This window comes from Marmota monax, unplaced genomic scaffold, assembly GCF_021218885.2.
Source record: "Marmota monax isolate L192 unplaced genomic scaffold, Marmota_monax_Labrador192_F-V1.1 WCK01_AAM20220418_F8-fsc00072, whole genome shotgun sequence".
Classification (NCBI taxonomy): Eukaryota; Metazoa; Chordata; class Mammalia; order Rodentia; family Sciuridae; genus Marmota; species Marmota monax.
The window spans coordinates 9164701-9181570 of NW_026692356.1; the positions used below are offsets into that span (position 1 = coordinate 9164701).

At 42.3% G+C, this 16870-nt stretch overlaps 1 protein-coding gene and 1 non-coding gene across 2 annotated transcripts in view; one reads left to right on the top strand and one right to left on the bottom strand.

Moving 5' to 3' along the window:
- Positions 1-2539: 2539 nt before the first annotated feature.
- Positions 2540-16870, top strand: part of Il2ra (interleukin 2 receptor subunit alpha) — a 44442-nt gene continuing 30111 nt past the window's right edge. Inside the window, exon 1 of the mRNA XM_046442384.2 lies at positions 2540-2817. Within this exon, the coding sequence (XP_046298340.1) occupies positions 2634-2817 (184 nt within the window). The 5' untranslated portion in view covers positions 2540-2633. The remainder of the gene's footprint in view (positions 2818-16870) is intronic.
- Positions 15321-15394, bottom strand: Trnas-uga (transfer RNA serine (anticodon UGA)). Its single transcript is given in 2 exon segments — positions 15321-15354; positions 15358-15394. It is a non-coding gene; the product is annotated as a tRNA-Ser (tRNA).

Consider the following 16870-nt stretch of genomic DNA (forward strand, 5'->3'; position numbering starts at 1 on the left):
TTTAGCTTCTATAGATAAATACAGAAGTAAATATAGACATAAAGGTGAATGTCTGTGTGCATGTTTGGACATACACAAATTCCCAGCCACAGGGAGAGTCCAGGAGTGGTTGCTGCCCCTATAGTAATGAACACATCCAATGCCCAGAGCTTGGTTTCCAAAAAGAGTTCTTTGAAAGGTACCAGAACATGTTGGAAAAAGAAAAATGGCTGACTCCCAGGGCTGGGACAGAGAACACACAAAATGGACCTGAAAAATCTTTCCATGCACCCAAAGCAAGGAAGCACTCAAAGAATAACAGGGACATGTCAAAAAGAAAGAGAAACCAGCTTGAATTGACTCCCAAAGGACAAATAAGAGATAAATTGAGCATTAAAATAAGTGAGAGTAATTAAGTATAACCCAATGAATGAAATAGAAGAGCATGAATCCATGTGGATATAAATAAATACGAACAAAGTGAAAGTCTGACATATAATGGGATATTTACATCATTTCACAAAATGCTTGTTTATTACAAAGGAGAAAAGAGTAATTTTAAACCCAGAACACACCAAATAATCAAGTGGTCAAAGTGAACATTATGGGTGATGAGATAAAAGGATGCAAGAAGACAAGCATGGATTTAGTGTTATCTCTGCCAGAGAGGCTTAACCTGAATCCAGTGAGGAAGAAACAAAGAGCTAACCCAAATTTTGGGATATCCTATAAAATAATTTGCCTATGATTCTTAAAAATGTCAGGGTCATAAGAGTCAAGAAAACACAAAGAAATTGTTAAAGACGCATGCCAGCTATATGCAATTGGTGATTCAGAACTGAATCTTTTTGCAACAAAGGACATGGCTGAAACACTAGAGAAACCTAACTACAAGAACTGAGTGATGTAGTAGCACATCAGTGCTATTTCCTGATTTTGATGGTTGTGTTGTCTTGATTCTGAAGAATATCCTTGTTTGTAGGAACCCATGTTGAAGTATTTAGGAGTGATGGAACAAAATATTGGCAACTACTTTCAAACAGTCTAGGTGGAAAGTTAATTGTGTTATTTTTTCAATTTTTAGTAATTTTTTTCAAAATTACATGATAGTAGTTATTGCTAGCAAAAATTCTTATCTTAATAACTGGGACAGACCCTGGAGATAATAGGAATTATAGTCCAAACATTCACCTGCACAGTGGCAAATACTCCTAGTAATGAAATTATGCTTGGTCTAGAATCTTTTCTTATTATTTTTTAATTTTTTAGTTGTAGATGGACACAATACCTTTATCTATCTATCTATTTATTCATTTATATGTGGAGCTGAGGATTGAATCCGGTGCTTCATACATGCGAGGCAAGCACTCTGCCACTGAGCCACAATCCCAGCCCATGGAATCTTTTGAAAAGAGAATATTGTCACATTTTTATAAGCACCCCATTCCCAGAAAGAAAACAGTTCACTTTTTTTAAACTTGTAAACTATGATACTTATCTTGGAAACCACTCAGTTCATTTTCTGACTGCCAAGTCTCTTTTTATTTTTATCTTTTTATATTTTTTGTGCATTATAGTTGTACATAATGATGGAATTTTTTGTTACATATTTGTACATGCACACAATATAATACAATTTGGCCAATATTCCCCATGCCAAGTCTTGTCTCTGAGGGAATGTTATGGGCAGAGATAATCCCTCTTGCAACCATGAATTCCTTTGTTTCCCAGGTGGTCTTCCTTTTATCAATGCCTTCTTTCCTGGCTTTCTAATACTCTAGAAATTATCTTTTACTGTAACTAGATGATAGGCAAGGGGAACAGATTCCTAGGTCACAAAACAGTCAACCATATCATGAAAACTACAACAGAGCTCTGATAAATAAGCAAGATCAAATTAAAAAAAAAAATCCAAAGTTTAGAAGCTAAGATCACTTCTAGTAGGATCCTTTAAGAGAAAGACAAATCTGAAGGCAAAATATCTTATAAAACCACAACATACTTTGAAGAACCCTGGACACCACGTTGAAATGATTATGGCTGGTACCCATTATATGCCATAGGAGGTTATTCATTAATTCTGAGTATTAGTCCACTGCTTACTTTTCCATGATCTGAATATTGAAGATCCAGCCCCAATGCCTGCTAGACTTTTGAAAAAGACTCAGGGTTGGACTACTTTAGGAAATGCCCGTCTATGGTGAAGGCTGCCTTTCCCTGCTCTCCTGTGATTGCCCCTCCATCCCCTGGGGCCCCTGCCTGCAAAGTAAGGGCTAGGGGGGGCCTTAGTTTTCAAAACAGTAGATGAGACCACTGCCAAGAAGTGCTTGCTCACCCCTCCTTTAACAGCAGGGGAATCTCCCTTTCCTTTTATAGGTGAAGCTGAAGAAAGATTCATAAATGAAGCCTGATCCTTCTCACCAACCTCAGCCCACACCTCCCAGCAATTGAACTTGAAAAAAACCCTGGTTTGAAAATTACCACAAACTCTGTTGTCATCAAAAAAAAAAAAAAGCCACTTTCTATATTTGAGATCAGAGAACAGAGTGGTAGCACAATTTCCTGGCTGAACACACCAGTCTGATACTTAAAGAGAGCAACTCCTGGCTGTAATAGAGACTGGCTGGACCAGCAAAGATGACAGGTCGAGAGGAATGAGTCTTTGCTCAGGCACCCTCCCAGCACCATGTGAGAAAGCTGCTGACAGGCAACCCGACCCACTGGAGAGAATCACTTCCTCTTTACTGTCCGAGTTGGTCCCAAGTGCCAGGAAGATGGAACCAAGCTTGCTGATGTGGGGATTATTCACATTCATCATGGTACCTGGCAGCATGACAGGTAAGAGGCCATGGGCATCTTGAAAAGGCTAGTAGATGTCACCTCTCCCCAGCCACTGAGCCAGAGGGGACACCAAGTAGAAAGTTATAAGAAGGGAGGGAACCTTGCTTTCTACCTCTTGTCTACAGCCCACTGGGACCTCATTTTACACCTCGGTGGCCCCTGGTTTATAAAGCAAGCTTGGATGCTAAGAGACTCTAATCATTCACAGTTCTTGACAGTTCTGGGAAGAATAGTGATATGATATTTGGATGTTAACAGGATACTGATGAGCAAATTCCTCAGGACATTTTTCTTTATTCTCCAATGAATTTAGTTTCCCACTGTAAGATAATATTAAAAGGCAATGGGCTGGGGTTGTGGCTCAGTGGTAGGGTGCTTGCCTCACATGTCTGAGGCACTGGGTTCAACCCTCAACACCACATTAAAAAAATAGATAGATGAAATAAAGATATTGTGTCCATCTACAACTAAAAAAATAAAAATTTAAAAAAAAGGCTGTTAGACAGAAAAGGGCTAGGGATGTGGCTCAGTGGTTGAGTGCCTTGGGTTCAATCTCCGGTAACCAAAAAAAAAAAAAAATATTAGAGCCAGGCTTGGTGGCACACACGTGTAATAACAGCGGCTCATGAGACTGAGGCAGGAGGATGTTGAGTTCAAAGCCAGCCTCAGCAAAAGCAAGGTGCTAAATAACTCAGTGAGACCCTGTTTCTAAATAAAATACAAAATAGGGCTGGGGTTTTGGCTCAGGGGTTTAGTGCCCCTGAGTTCAATACCCAATACCCCTGACCCCTGCAAAAAAAAAAAAAAAAAAAAAAAAAGCTATTATACCTCTCTTTATCCAGATTAATTTGCCTGAGACACCAGTAACTCATAAATGAAACACTGGAATAATTTAAGAACTCAAAAAAATTTAGCTTCTTTGCTTTTACTGCCTCAGGAAATAATACCTAGGAAACTTCTTTTAAGTGAAATTTTGTAGAAATTTTAGAAAATATAAACATACGTTACTTTTTTCCTATTTGTATATATACGATATATATATATATATGTGTGTGTGTGTGTGTATATGTATATATGCCTGCATATATATGTGAAAATTTTCAACTTCCTCATCCTAGTTTTTTTCAGTTTTTTAGAGAACTAAAAATCCACCAACTTATTGCTCAAACCACCCTTTCTAATTGAATGTGAAAATTCTGATAACATTTTTCCTTGCTAACTCAGAAAGATACATAAGAAAGTATACATAGGGCTGGGGATGTGGCTCAAGCAGTAGCGCGCTCGCCTGGCATGCGTGCGGCCCGGGTTCGATCCTCAGCACCACATACAAAGAAAGATGTTGTATCCGCCGAAAAGTAGAAAATAAATATTAAAAAAAAAATTTAAAAAAAAAAAAAAAGAAAGTATACATATATTTTGAAAGTATATAATTTCGTGTCCTAAACTTCTAGAAATAGAATCCTAAATGATTGCCAGAAGATGTGTTAAGAAGAGAAAAATGATGCTACATACAAGGAGTGTGTTTGCTTGCTTTGGGGAAGTGATTATGTTGTGTTGGGCAACATACTGACCCAGGGTAGGAATTTTCCCACTTTGGAATTAAAGGGTTATGATTTTAACCCTTTTGTGATTCGTCCCTCAAAAGGGTCCTTGCCAGGTCAATCACACTCTGAAAAACAAAATCTTCACAATCAATTGCGCCCTGCCTCTGGGAAACACATTTCAAGTAAACTTGTGTCATTACCAGTCCCTGGTGATTTAGCTGGGGATCAGAATGGTCTTGGTGGCAGAGTATCAGGCTGACTTTTTCATTCACTTGATTCTCCATTAGTCTACCTAATGCCTCTTCTGCCCTTTCCAGTGCTCTAGGCAGAAATTTTACTCATGTAGTGAACTTGACATGGCCCTGATCCTTAGGAGATAAACCTTGTTGGAAGAAGAAAGGCCAAGAGTGGCCGTAGTGAGCCTTAAGGGAATATGGGCCGGAAGTAGGCCTTCATGAAGGTGGAGTGCCAACAGGACCCTGAGGGACTGGTGAACTTCAGTAACAGATTCCATATAGAAAGGACAAGTGAGCAAAGACACAGCAGAGCACTAGGGAACAGCAAGGGGTCCACCATGTTTCCTGAATTGGGCGGGGATGATAGGATGCTGGGAATCAAGACTGAAAAAGTAGGATAGGGTCAAAGGGGTGATCCAAAGCCTTGGAGAGCACATCAAAGCCTTTGAATTTCACTTGGTAAGCAAATTTTTAGAAAAGAAATTATCACTTATAGAGTGACTTCTTCATGCCAGACATTTGCATCTTATTTGTAATCCTTATAACTACTTTGCATTGTGGATGTCATGAACCCATAGATGAAGAAGAACTCAAAACTCAGTATTACACAGGCCATGAGAAGGCCAGGGCCCAAACCCAGCCTCCCGGCTTGTGCTCTTTTGGTTCACTGCAAACAGGGTCAGAAATGACTCTGGCATAGATTGGAGGAAGATCAGGTACAGGGAGAAGGGACACGGGTCTCTTCAAAATAGTCCAACCAAGAGGCTAATGAGAACCCATGATAAAAGAATTAAATGAATTGAGATTTTGGAATCAAGAAACAGCACAGGAACCACTCCAGAGAAAGAAAGAATCTCATCTCAAACGTTTTCCTCCCAGAGGAACTCGGTCTTAGGATAAGGAAGTCTTTTTTATTCCCCAGGAGTCAGAGTTCTCTAACGAAATCAGTCTGTCAACAGATGCAATTTCTAGCTGATTCATAAGGCAGATTTTCATTCTGAAAATTTCCAAACCACCATTTAAAATTGTGATGAGGTATAGGGGATGTATTAGTCAACTTAGGTGTTTTTAATCTCTATATTACTGGGTCCTGGGATGTGGTTAAAAAGAGAATTCTCCTGATGTTGTCAACACAGCACGTTATTGAAGCTACCTTTCTCAGAATTGTGGAAATTCTGAGGGCTTATGTGTCCCTTGATCATCTTTTTTTCATTCTAGGAATTCTGTGATCAAATCTTCATCCCCTAGACAAAAAAAAAAGAGTGCGGGAATCTATCAAGGTAATATATTAGTCTGATTCCCTTTCTTGTAAAGACTGCTGCCCACGCTAGAATTTCCTACCTTCGACTTGGTCATTAAAACACAAGATGTTTAAGCCTTCACATTTAATCCTTCCATTTCTCTGGATCCCAAAGTATTATTGTGACTGTTACCTTGTTCATCTTCAAAAGATCTTAGAGAGGTAGGCCTTTGCTAAGCATTTTGGAACTAACTCATAAAAATAGCCAGTAACTTTCTTTAAAAGAGTGGGTCTTAAACAGGCAGTTTGACATATCACCTATGCATATGCTCTATTTTAGCTCTGAGAATCGAAAAGAATTCACTTTACAATTCTGTGCAAAACAATTGACTCCCCTGGCGTGTCCAGAGAGTTGCTTATGAAGAATAGCTAGTACATTCTACCAATCCATTCCACTGGTCTCAAACATGAAATTTTTTCAAGTTTTTCTTTTCTCTCTGGCTAGAGATAGGGTATTATGGATACTTCCGAGCAATCTCTTGTGGAAACCATTCCCATGATAGCAACAGGCACCATTAAAGCAGGCTAGCCCTCAGTACACTGGCCATTCAAGTTAATTTCCTGCTCCCTCATGCCCAAGCATGAGTAGAAACCTTACAAATAAACAGAGAATTCCTTTACAAAATAGGAGTGGTCACCTGAGATCAGCAGGGAATAGAATTAGGAGGAAAGCAAATTTTGTAGGAAATAGAAAGTAGAGTAAGGCGCCTCCCAGAGACATTGTTGGAGGACCCAAGACATGTGAAAGTCATGTCTTTTGACAAATTTCTCCCCATAAAAGGAAAAGGTTGACCAATGAAACCTTTTTGAGAAACTCCCTTTCAGTTCCATCACTCTATCAAGAATTCGGAAAGGAAAAAGAAGCTCTGTTTAAAAGGCATTTTCAAATGGGGGTACTTTTGGAAATGAAAAAAAAATTTTCCCAAGCAAAAACATACCCAGCAGGGTCAGGCTTGAGAGATCTTCAAGTGTCAACAGACTAAAGCCTGGTATCTTCTTGTAGGTTATTTCCAGCTCTTCAGAGGCACTGCCCTGCCTGGCAGCATGACCCACTGCTTCCGTATCCCTGCAGTGTAGGTGTTAAGGCAAAACCACTAACTATTGATGAGGTCTTTGGCTGTTGGCTCTTTAAGGGAATTTTTGCCCTTAATCAATGCCCTTGTTTCTCCTGGGAGAGGTTTTGCATAGGTGAAAACCTGTCCCTCCTCTCTTTATATGTAGACACTCACTGTAAAAAAGAAGGGAGACTTTAATTCAATGAACGGCTTCAAAAACCTACAAGCCCTTCATGCCTAAGTGTGTTCAAGTAAAGCTTACACTAGAATCCCGCCTCTTAAATTCTAGCCCAATATCCCCTGCACATTAATTACCAATGATATCCCCTTGTCTATGCATTAGCGCTCTAGAATTACAGGGATGAAAAGGTTGCAATCCTTGTCTTCAAACTGCTTATCATTTAACCATGGAGATGTCTCATCTGCTGAGCAATCCTCATCTGGAAGACTACCAAGGGAAGGCTAGTAGTATTTGCCAGTGAGTCCACATCTCACCACCAAATCCCAGAACTTACTTGTTTTCAAGTAAGTCACTCACTGTTTTCCCCCAAATTCTCTGGGAATTTTACCCATGTTCTACTCTAACATTACTCAGATAGTTTTTTTGTCTATTTTGGCTGATTTTAAGGTTACTCCGGAATTTGTCTGCATTAATTAGAGAACACAAGTCCCAATGGGAAATGTCTTTGGGACAATGGTTCCAGGCACCTGCTACACATCTGGGATGTTCTAAAAAGTGATGTCCATGATTGATTAAGAGTGGAAAAGTCAGACTCTCAATCTCTCTGGGGAGAACAAGATGTAACAATAACATTTGTTTCAACTTCCTTAAATGATTTAAGATGCAGTTAAAATTGAAACTTACCCACTTTAAGAAACAAAATGATAATTCCTGCAGTTGGTCTAATTCCATGATTTTATTTCTATTCATTGAGAGTAGAGCAGCACTTCTCAAACTTCAATGCATTTACAAGTCACCTGGGTATGTTTTTATAAAGCAGATTCTGATTTGAGAGGTATGGGTCTGGCGCCCAAGATTCTGAGTCAAACAGGCTCCAATATGAAGCCCGTGCTGGTGCGCAGAGTAGCAAGCTATGACATAACAGAAGCATGTGTTGCTTCTACTGACCCAGAAACTGAGCTTAAAATGGGAAAACCAATCTGGAAAAGATCAGATATTGATCAAATAATGCATACTATAAAGAGCAAAACTGATGAATGTCATAAGTGATGAGAATGTGCTACCTGGATAATTAGGAAAGACTTCTGGATTTTGCTTTTAAAAAGTTGACATAAAAAACAAAAAGTTTGCAATCAGTTCTGTCTTGCTGCCTCTTTGTGGCTCTGTGGAAATCAAGGTTGTCTGTGCCCCCAGAACCCAGCCACTATTGTCATAATTGGCAGCTCCTCAATCTACTGGTGTGCCCAGCCTCTTGTAGGAACTCCTCAGGTTTCATCTGGTCTGCGGAGTCTGGGTTTTCTGGATCCTTCTGTCCCTGTTCAGTCCTCCTTTGACCCTCAAAGGACAGCTTGGGGTGTCTTCCTTGCATCTGAGTATGCTTCAAAGAAAGCCTCACAGTCACGGCTGCCCCAGCAGGCCGCAAAACAGAGGAAATTCTGAACACCCCTCCGCATGAGTCACTACACCATGCTCAGGAATTGCCATCACAGCCCACGGAATCACCCACTCTTTTCTGTTTGGGACCAAAATAGATGCCTCCTTCAGAAGCCTGCTGCTTTCTATACTCTCGGCAATGAAAAACAAAGGCAAGGATAGGTATGTGCCTCCCAGGTGTGGAGTGAGAGCATGGCTATACCAGTGGGGACAACATTCAGGGTGATGAGACAGATGGCAGGAGGAAGCAGTAGGGCCACTAGGGACAGCCCATTGCTTGGGGCAGGACTTCTGCTTATTTGTTTGTCCACTCCTTAGTTTACTCATTCATTCTGTAAACATTTATTGAGCAAGTACTACATAAGAGATAGGGTTAGAGATATTGAGATGAGTAAGACCCAGTCCCTGGCCCCTGGGAGCTCATCATCTACCAGGAAAGAAACACACCACCACCATGATGACACACACTAAGTGCTGAGATTCGAATTTCAGGAAAGCTGGTGGAACTTGCAGACCAAACCCTTGTTCACTTCTGCAAGCCATCTGAGGACGGTGACTGCCTCTCATTCACACCAGCCTGTGGGACACAGAGGAGGGCGGGAGCTGCTTGGTCATCATTAGCCACCCAAACTCCAACACCTGTAATTTTGAATTAAAAATAATATAGACAAAGGACATAATATAGACTGTTTCCTTTTGCTGAGGGAATTCCTTTCAGAAACATTTCAAGTGGCAGTATTTAAATTTCCTTAATAAACTGATGGCTTCCTCAGCCCCAAGAATCTTAGAGGCACTATTTATAGACAGTGCCAATCAACAACCATGTGCCCAAGTCTGTATGAATCCTTCCAAATCCTAACCACACAGGATCTTTCCCAGGGAGGGAGGGACCTTGTTGATTCAGTTTACTTTATTATGATGGTGTTCTTTTTTGTTTGGCTGGTTTGGTTTTTGTTTATGATGCTAGGGAATGAACCCAGGTCTTCATAAATGCTAGGCAAATACTCAACCATTGAGGTACATCTCCAGACCCTATGAGGCATTTTTAAAAAATACCCTTTTGTTTTATTTATCTATTTTTATTGGTGTTGAGGATCAAACCCACGGCCTCACACGTGCTAGGCAAGCGCTCTATCGTTGAGCTACAACCCCAGCCCGCCCCAAGTATGATGCTTTTTAAAGCAAAAAAAAAAAAATCATGTCTTTTAAAAAATATATTTATACATATATATTTATAAAAGTATACATTTACATATTTATAAAATATAAAAATAATATGGAACATATAAATACAAAAATATACTATTAGCTATATATATAAATATACTTTATAGCTATATATAAGTATTGATCAAATGAGCCCCTTGAAGTGAATCCATTCATCTCCCCAGAGAGAGCTCTGTTTCTCAGGTTACCCAGCAAAAGGCAAAGCACTCATTTCTCAAAGTCTTGTTTGAAGTCCCCAAAGCATAGGTTGACGTCAGCATCTTCCTGCCCGGGCACCCTGAGAGTTTCCTGGGAGTTTTGGGGCTGGGGACGGGCACAGGCTGCATGACACTGTGCCAGCTGTGGGCAAGCTGTCGGCGGCTTCCCCGGAGGAGGAAACCGGGCTGAGCTGCGACCCAGCTGAGCACCGGTGTGGTATCTGCTTCCGGCACTTGTGGTAGTGACACCTCTGTTCAGAGCCTGATTTAGAACAAAAAGAACCTTTGTAAAGGGAAAGCTCCTTATTTTAAGTGGAAAGCAAAACAAACCAAAAACAAAACAAAAAAAAATTTTTTTTTTTTAAGGATTTTTTGAACAAAAGGGCAATTTCCTCAGACAGCCTGCTGACGCTCTTGGCCCTGAGCTGGAGCTGCAGCCCACAGGGCCAGCTCACCAGCCCTGATGTTCACCTCTGGGTCGTTTTCTTCACTCTGGTTTTCACTGCCTCTCACCCACCAGATCATCACTTTTACTTTCCTTTTCCCAATTTATCAGCTTCCATTTCTCTGGCCCAATTTTCAAAAGCTAGTGCCAGGGGACTAGCAGAGGCTCTGGCTTTGTCCCTCTCCTCATGGGATGTGATCATAGCCACTGAGGGCTTCCATGGTCTAGCCAGGTCTGAGCCTCATGCTCTGCCTCCATTATCTCATGGAATCCTTGCAAAAATTCTAGATGGCAGGGACCATCAAGACCATGCCTGTTTAACAGATGAGAAAACTGAGGCTGTGAGCCACTAATCACTTGCTGAGAAAGCAAGGAGCTGGATCATCTGACTGCAGCCGTGCTCCCACCCTGCATGAAGGAAGCAAGCCATGAAGCCATCATTCATTGCACGGGCTTCTTAGGCAAGCCCTCTGTTTACCATTTTAAGGGGCAGTAACAGGATAGCAGAGTTTATTGAAAGAGAGAGAGGAAGAGCGGAGGAAGCAACCCCATGGGAGAGCAGGTCTTATCAAATTGGAGAGCAACAACTCAGTTTTTTGTGAACTCAGTTTTCACTGGGGTTAAGGGGCACTCTCCAGAGGGTCCCATCTGCGTACCACTTCCCAGCTCCTGATTGACAGATTACATCAGACTTCTAAATCCCTGTTGCATCTAACTCATGAGTGTCTCAGGGGTGAAAAAATAATATGTCAAGGACCTAAAGGCAACTTTGATCATCCTGGCTTTTGCCTGCTGATTTTACCTGGAACTTGATTTCACAGACCTTGAAGCCACTGAGCTCTCTAGTCTCAAGGCAGAGCACTCTCTCTTCCCTTATTTGGGGAGAGCTTCCAGCAAAACTTTTCAGTCCTGTGTATAATATGTTGTTTGTCATCAGCTTTATCCTAAACCAGAGCACGGCCAGGATGACTTTGTGTGCAGTTTCTCAAAAAACATGATGAAGTTAGGAGCAGCTTTATGGTTCTGTTTCACTGGAACAATGAGGAAGGCCAAGGAAAGACAAAAGACATAGTGAGTTCCAAGATCTGCCATACTTGCACAAAGCTGAAGATTTGAGGCATGTGGCGGGAGGTGGAGGCTGTTGAGGCTGGGCATGTGCAGTGATATGGAGCCTTGCCATGCGAGAGGGGTGAGATGGCAGCAGGAGAGGAGCCAAGGCAAGGGACAGCAGGATTTATGCTTCAGAGAAACAGCACTGGGCTCCATGTGGAGAGTGATGGAAGGCAGATGTGATAGAGGCCCAAGGGGCAAGCTCAAAGGGTCATGAGCGACCAAGGTGGGGACTGATGGTGGGCCAGTACTTAGCCTTTGTGCAGCTCAGTTTCTGTTGGTTGCCTAAGGTGACTAGGGTGTGGGCCCAAGTGGCCCAGTAGACACGACTCACTGGACTTAGAGTTCACATGCCAAAGGCCCTCAGCCTTTCTGCGTGGATGCTCACCAGCTGCTCAAACTTGTACAGAATCATGGCCCCAGGCTTCCCTGTCTCCTCCGTTTCCTTTTTCAATGAATGCTATCCACCGGGAATCCTGGGCAAAATCCCATTTCTTCCCTTTCCCTCCTCCTGGCAGCCAACCAAGCCCCAAATCCTGGAGATCCCAGGATTAAAATTTCTTAACATTAACAACCTCTCTTCCTCCTCACCCATCACCACCCAAGTCCCAGGATTCGCATGCTGCGGAACAGAGACGTGGCAGTAGAAGGTCAGAGGTCACAGTGGCCACAGGAACAGGGTGCAGCCAGCCCACAATGGGAGAATTAGAGTGCGCACAGCTGTCCAAATCCTGGCTCCCTCCACTATCGCTGGGCTGTGTGACTCTGGGAAAGTCACTGAATCTCTCTGTGCCTTGGTTCCTTTGTCTGTAAAACAAAGAAAAGAAGAATGCCTTGCCTAATTATCGTTGCATGTAATTATACAGATGTTATGCTATGGTAGCTTATGATATATTTTAATTACTTACTGCATATTTATATTTTCTTATATAATAGTGTTGATTATTATACTACACATATTTTATATTTATATATTTCATTATATTTCACTACAGTATAAGATATAACATAAAATAACAATTATTTTAATTATTATACCATAGTAATTTACATATCTTAATTAATCATTATATATCTATACATTTCTGGGATATGTAATGTAATGCAAACTGCATTAATTTTATCATAATATATTTTACTTATGATATATTTTCATTGTGATTCATAATATAACCTTAAATAATAGTAATGTTAATTGTCACTAACATTAGCAACACCTCATCCCTTGGTGGCTGTGAAGATGGGAGAGGGGATGCCCCACACAGTGCTTGGCATGCAGCACGTGCTGAGTCTCAGCTCATACGATTGTTACTATCAGTTTCTCAAAAGCTTCAGAGCAAGGTTGGCGCCTGAGCTTTCCCCAGGTGCTGAGACACCTGACCCCCCTGGGTGACACACCTGCCCTTCTCAGCCTCTTATCTCCCTTTGGCTTATCCAGCTCCTGGTCTGGTTGCACTGGGTACTGTGCAGAGTATGAGATTGGGACAGGATGCTGTCAGTGTGATAGTGAACTCATGCACTGCCCGACTGTCCCTTCTAGCAGGTCAACAAGTGATCTAGGCCAGGTTTCTTCACTCGGTTACCACCATGCTGAAAAATACATAATGCACCCAAGAACTTGAGAGGCCTTAGACAAAGTGTGCACTTTCTCCAGGCAAGTGATAAGATGGCTATCAAGTGTCTTTAAGACCCCTGGCAGTCCTAACTTTCTATGGTTTAATAAATACTTGCTGAGTAAAAAGCAATATCTCAACACCACACTGAGGAAGACATTTAGCTTCCCAGTGGGAAAGCAGCTCTTGTCCTGTGTCTTAAATTCCCATGTACTTGGAAGATGTGGCCACCTTGGTCACTTCCAGAAGAAGCCCAATGTTAATGCTTACTGCAGTATGTTATCGTCAGCTTCCATTGCTATGACAAAATACCTGAGAAAATCAGCTTAGAAGAGAAAAGATTTATTTTGGCTCACAATGCTAGAACTTGCAGTCTATGATCATTTGACCCTTTCACTTTGGGCCTTTAACAAAGCAGAACATCATGGCAGAGAGCATGTGGGAGGGCAAAACTGCCTATCTCATGGCAGCAAGAAAGAAGACAGAGAGAGGTGGGAAGCGGGGAGAGGAAGGGACCGAGGACAACACACCTCGGTCATATCTCCAGTGACCTGTTTCCTGAAACTAAGCCCCATGTCTTAAAGTTTCCACTACCTCCTGATAGCACCACCATCTCAGGACCCAAGCCTTCAACAGGTAAGACTTTTGAGGAACATTCCAGATCCAAAGTATAATACAGGAGCAGTCTGCAGTCACACACTGTGTCTGTTAGAAAAATAGCACCTACTGACTAAAACCGTCAGAGACCTAGATTTTGTGTGTTAAGTAAGAACTTATGCAAGGTAGAAATATTTTAGAGCCAACACTTTAAAGAAAACTCTGGGGAAGGGGAAGGCTGAGCTTCCTTTCTGCAAGACATGGGGAGCAGGACAGAGCAGCAGGTAGAATTTCCACCAGCCCACTCTAAATACATAGACCCCTCAGTAAATGCCTTTTGGATGATTTTGGTTTTCTGAGGCCAGTCCTTGGAGAACAAGAAAGGGCTCTTGATTCCATTTAACCTGTGGTCTTAGCATAATCTTCTCCCAGCTCAACTGCATCCATCTACCCACACCTGAAATTGGTTATGCTTCGCTTCCTTATGGAGTGTCAATACCTGGGGTTTGTGGAGTACGCACAAGTGCCATTGGTCTATATTGAACCCATCGCAAGCAAAACCACAGTAGACCAGCAAATCAGGGCAGCATATGAAACACCCAGGACTTGGAGCCCAAATCAGTGCTTCCCCTGTACCATAATCTATGGCTATGCTTCCATGTCACTCTCCGTGAAAGGGTTTGAACCTATCAAAATGTGTAGTGTGAACAACCTGGATCTTGCTTAAAATGGAGTGTGAATTCTTGATGGCGGGAAGGAAAGGGAACACAGGAGGCACCATCTCAGAAGCAGGCAGAGCGCAAGTGTGGCTGAGAACGGGCATCTTGGGTGTGGTCATGTGGTTGTGGCCTACTGACACGTCAACATGACACACCCTGTCTGACACCGGTCCGCCTGGGCCACAGTTCTGAGGAGCAGTGTTGGCATCGTTGCCCTGGGTCCCTGTCATTTCCCATGTCTTTAAGATTTTTTTTTCCTTCTTTCTGTTTCCCTTCTCTGGTCTGCAGTCTCTACCCCACATTATACTGACTTACAGGGTCTTTCTTTAAAATCTCAGGGGAAATCCCATTGATATCCAGTTCAAAATCTCCTTAGCAATATGGTCTAGTTTCTCAGAAGACTGTCTCTTTGCAGAAGACTGTGGGTGGGATTCACCAATTTAGCATATTTCTACTAAAAATATGACTCTGTCCCAAGAAATTGGTTTCAACGATTTGAGGGAAAACTGCTTTCAGATTTCGGAGAAAGAGCAGAGTGTTATTTCTTCCCCCTCCCCCACAACCTTGTTATTCTTATCTGATGACACTTTAATTTTAATCAGGTTGACATTCAGTGGTAAGCCTGTGGTTAACTCAGGCATGGAAGCCTGTCACCGACTCGAGGGTGAGGAAATAACCAGCTCCTCACCATTCCTTCCTGAAGCATTTGAGACCCCCAAGATGACACAGCTCAGAGACAGCTCAGAGACAGCTCAGAGACAGCTGAGTGGAGGGATACTTCTGGTTCCCTGTTTCCTTTGTTGTTGTTGTTTGTTTGGGGAGGGTTTGTTGTTGTTGTTGTTTGGGGGTGCTGGGGATTGAACCCAGGACCTTGTTCACTTCAAGGCAAGCACTCTACCAACTGAGCTACATCCCCAGCCCTCCTTTTTCCTTTTCAAAGTAAAGAGAAAATAACTAGATCCCCTAACCCATAGTTTGGGGTTTTTTATTGTTTGTTTTTATAACAAGTACTGATTTTTTTCCAAAAGGGTCTGAGCCATGAGTCACTCATTCTTGGCTTGTGGGAACTCTGACCATTTGACACGGTCAGGGGAAGCCAGGCTGCAGAAACTGTGGGTCAGATAACACAAATAACTCACAGATGAGCAGGGGTAATTAAGGGAGAAACCCATGCCCGGTGGCCTTGAGATCACCTGCCCCGAACACATGACATCCCCTCTCCCACCAGAGAATCAGGCACCTTTTCTTTGATGACAGTAACTTTCTTTAAATCCCCTTAAAAGAAAATAATTATCCTTATAACATGGCACCTCACTTCTGCCTCAGTTTCCACAGTGTTTATACTGCTGGAATGAAAGGGCAAAGAGGGATCCTCCCACTGGGGATGTAGCTCAGTGGGAGGGCACTTGCTTAGTATGCCCAGGGCCCTGGGTTCCATCCCCAGTACCAAACACACACACACACACACACACACACACACAAAAGAAATTAAAATAAAGCAAAAAAGTCAAAGGTGGATAATTGTTTGAATAAACAGATTGATGGGTAATTGTGGGAGTTCTGTGTTTGGGATTGGGGTCTCTGACAAACTTTGTGATTGTGACATGCTTGGTAACTAGGAAGTTTCTATGCAAAGACACAGAATGCCTGGCTGCTAGGATATACCTGGCTACTGGGAAACTCCTGTGCAAAAGCACGGGATGCCCAGTTGCCATAGCAACATTCTTCACACGTTTACCCTGTTTCTCCAGGCTAGGAATGCCCAGCAAGTTTCCCCTCCTTGAAGCTACTAAGATAACTATGCAGGTGCATTATCTGGTTTCCTTAGCAATGTCCTTGGAGAGAAGGGGCTCTGTGTTTGTACTAACCGGGACCTTATCTCCGTTAGCTAGCACTTGGGCTTAATGAAATACTAATGAGGATGTGGTCATGGTAATGGTGGTTTGTAACTTTTTTTGAGTTAATAAACTCGGCAGGAGGGAGGAGTGGACACTTCATGTCTACCTACACTTCTTCTCCCTCTTCACTTCCTCCTCGATGCTTCTTCCCCCTCGGCTCCACCTTGTCTGCCTACCCCTACCCGGCCTCTGTCTGTCCTTTTGTTCATCTCTGCACAGGTGTTCTCCACAGGTATTCTTTATAGATAATATCACCAACACCAGTGCTGAAACACCCAAATATTCGCTCAGTGCCTACCACAATTCATTGCAAGGGAGCTAAGAAGCTAAACAAAGCTTACGGGCTGCTCTTGGGTGCCCATCTAGCCCAAAACAATGGAGGGCAGTGGGTAAGATCTGAAGTTCCCAAACCACCACTTGTATTTTGTACTATCCCATTTTTTTTTTGTTCTGGTCCAATGCATATATAAATTTTCATATTGCTGTAATTATGC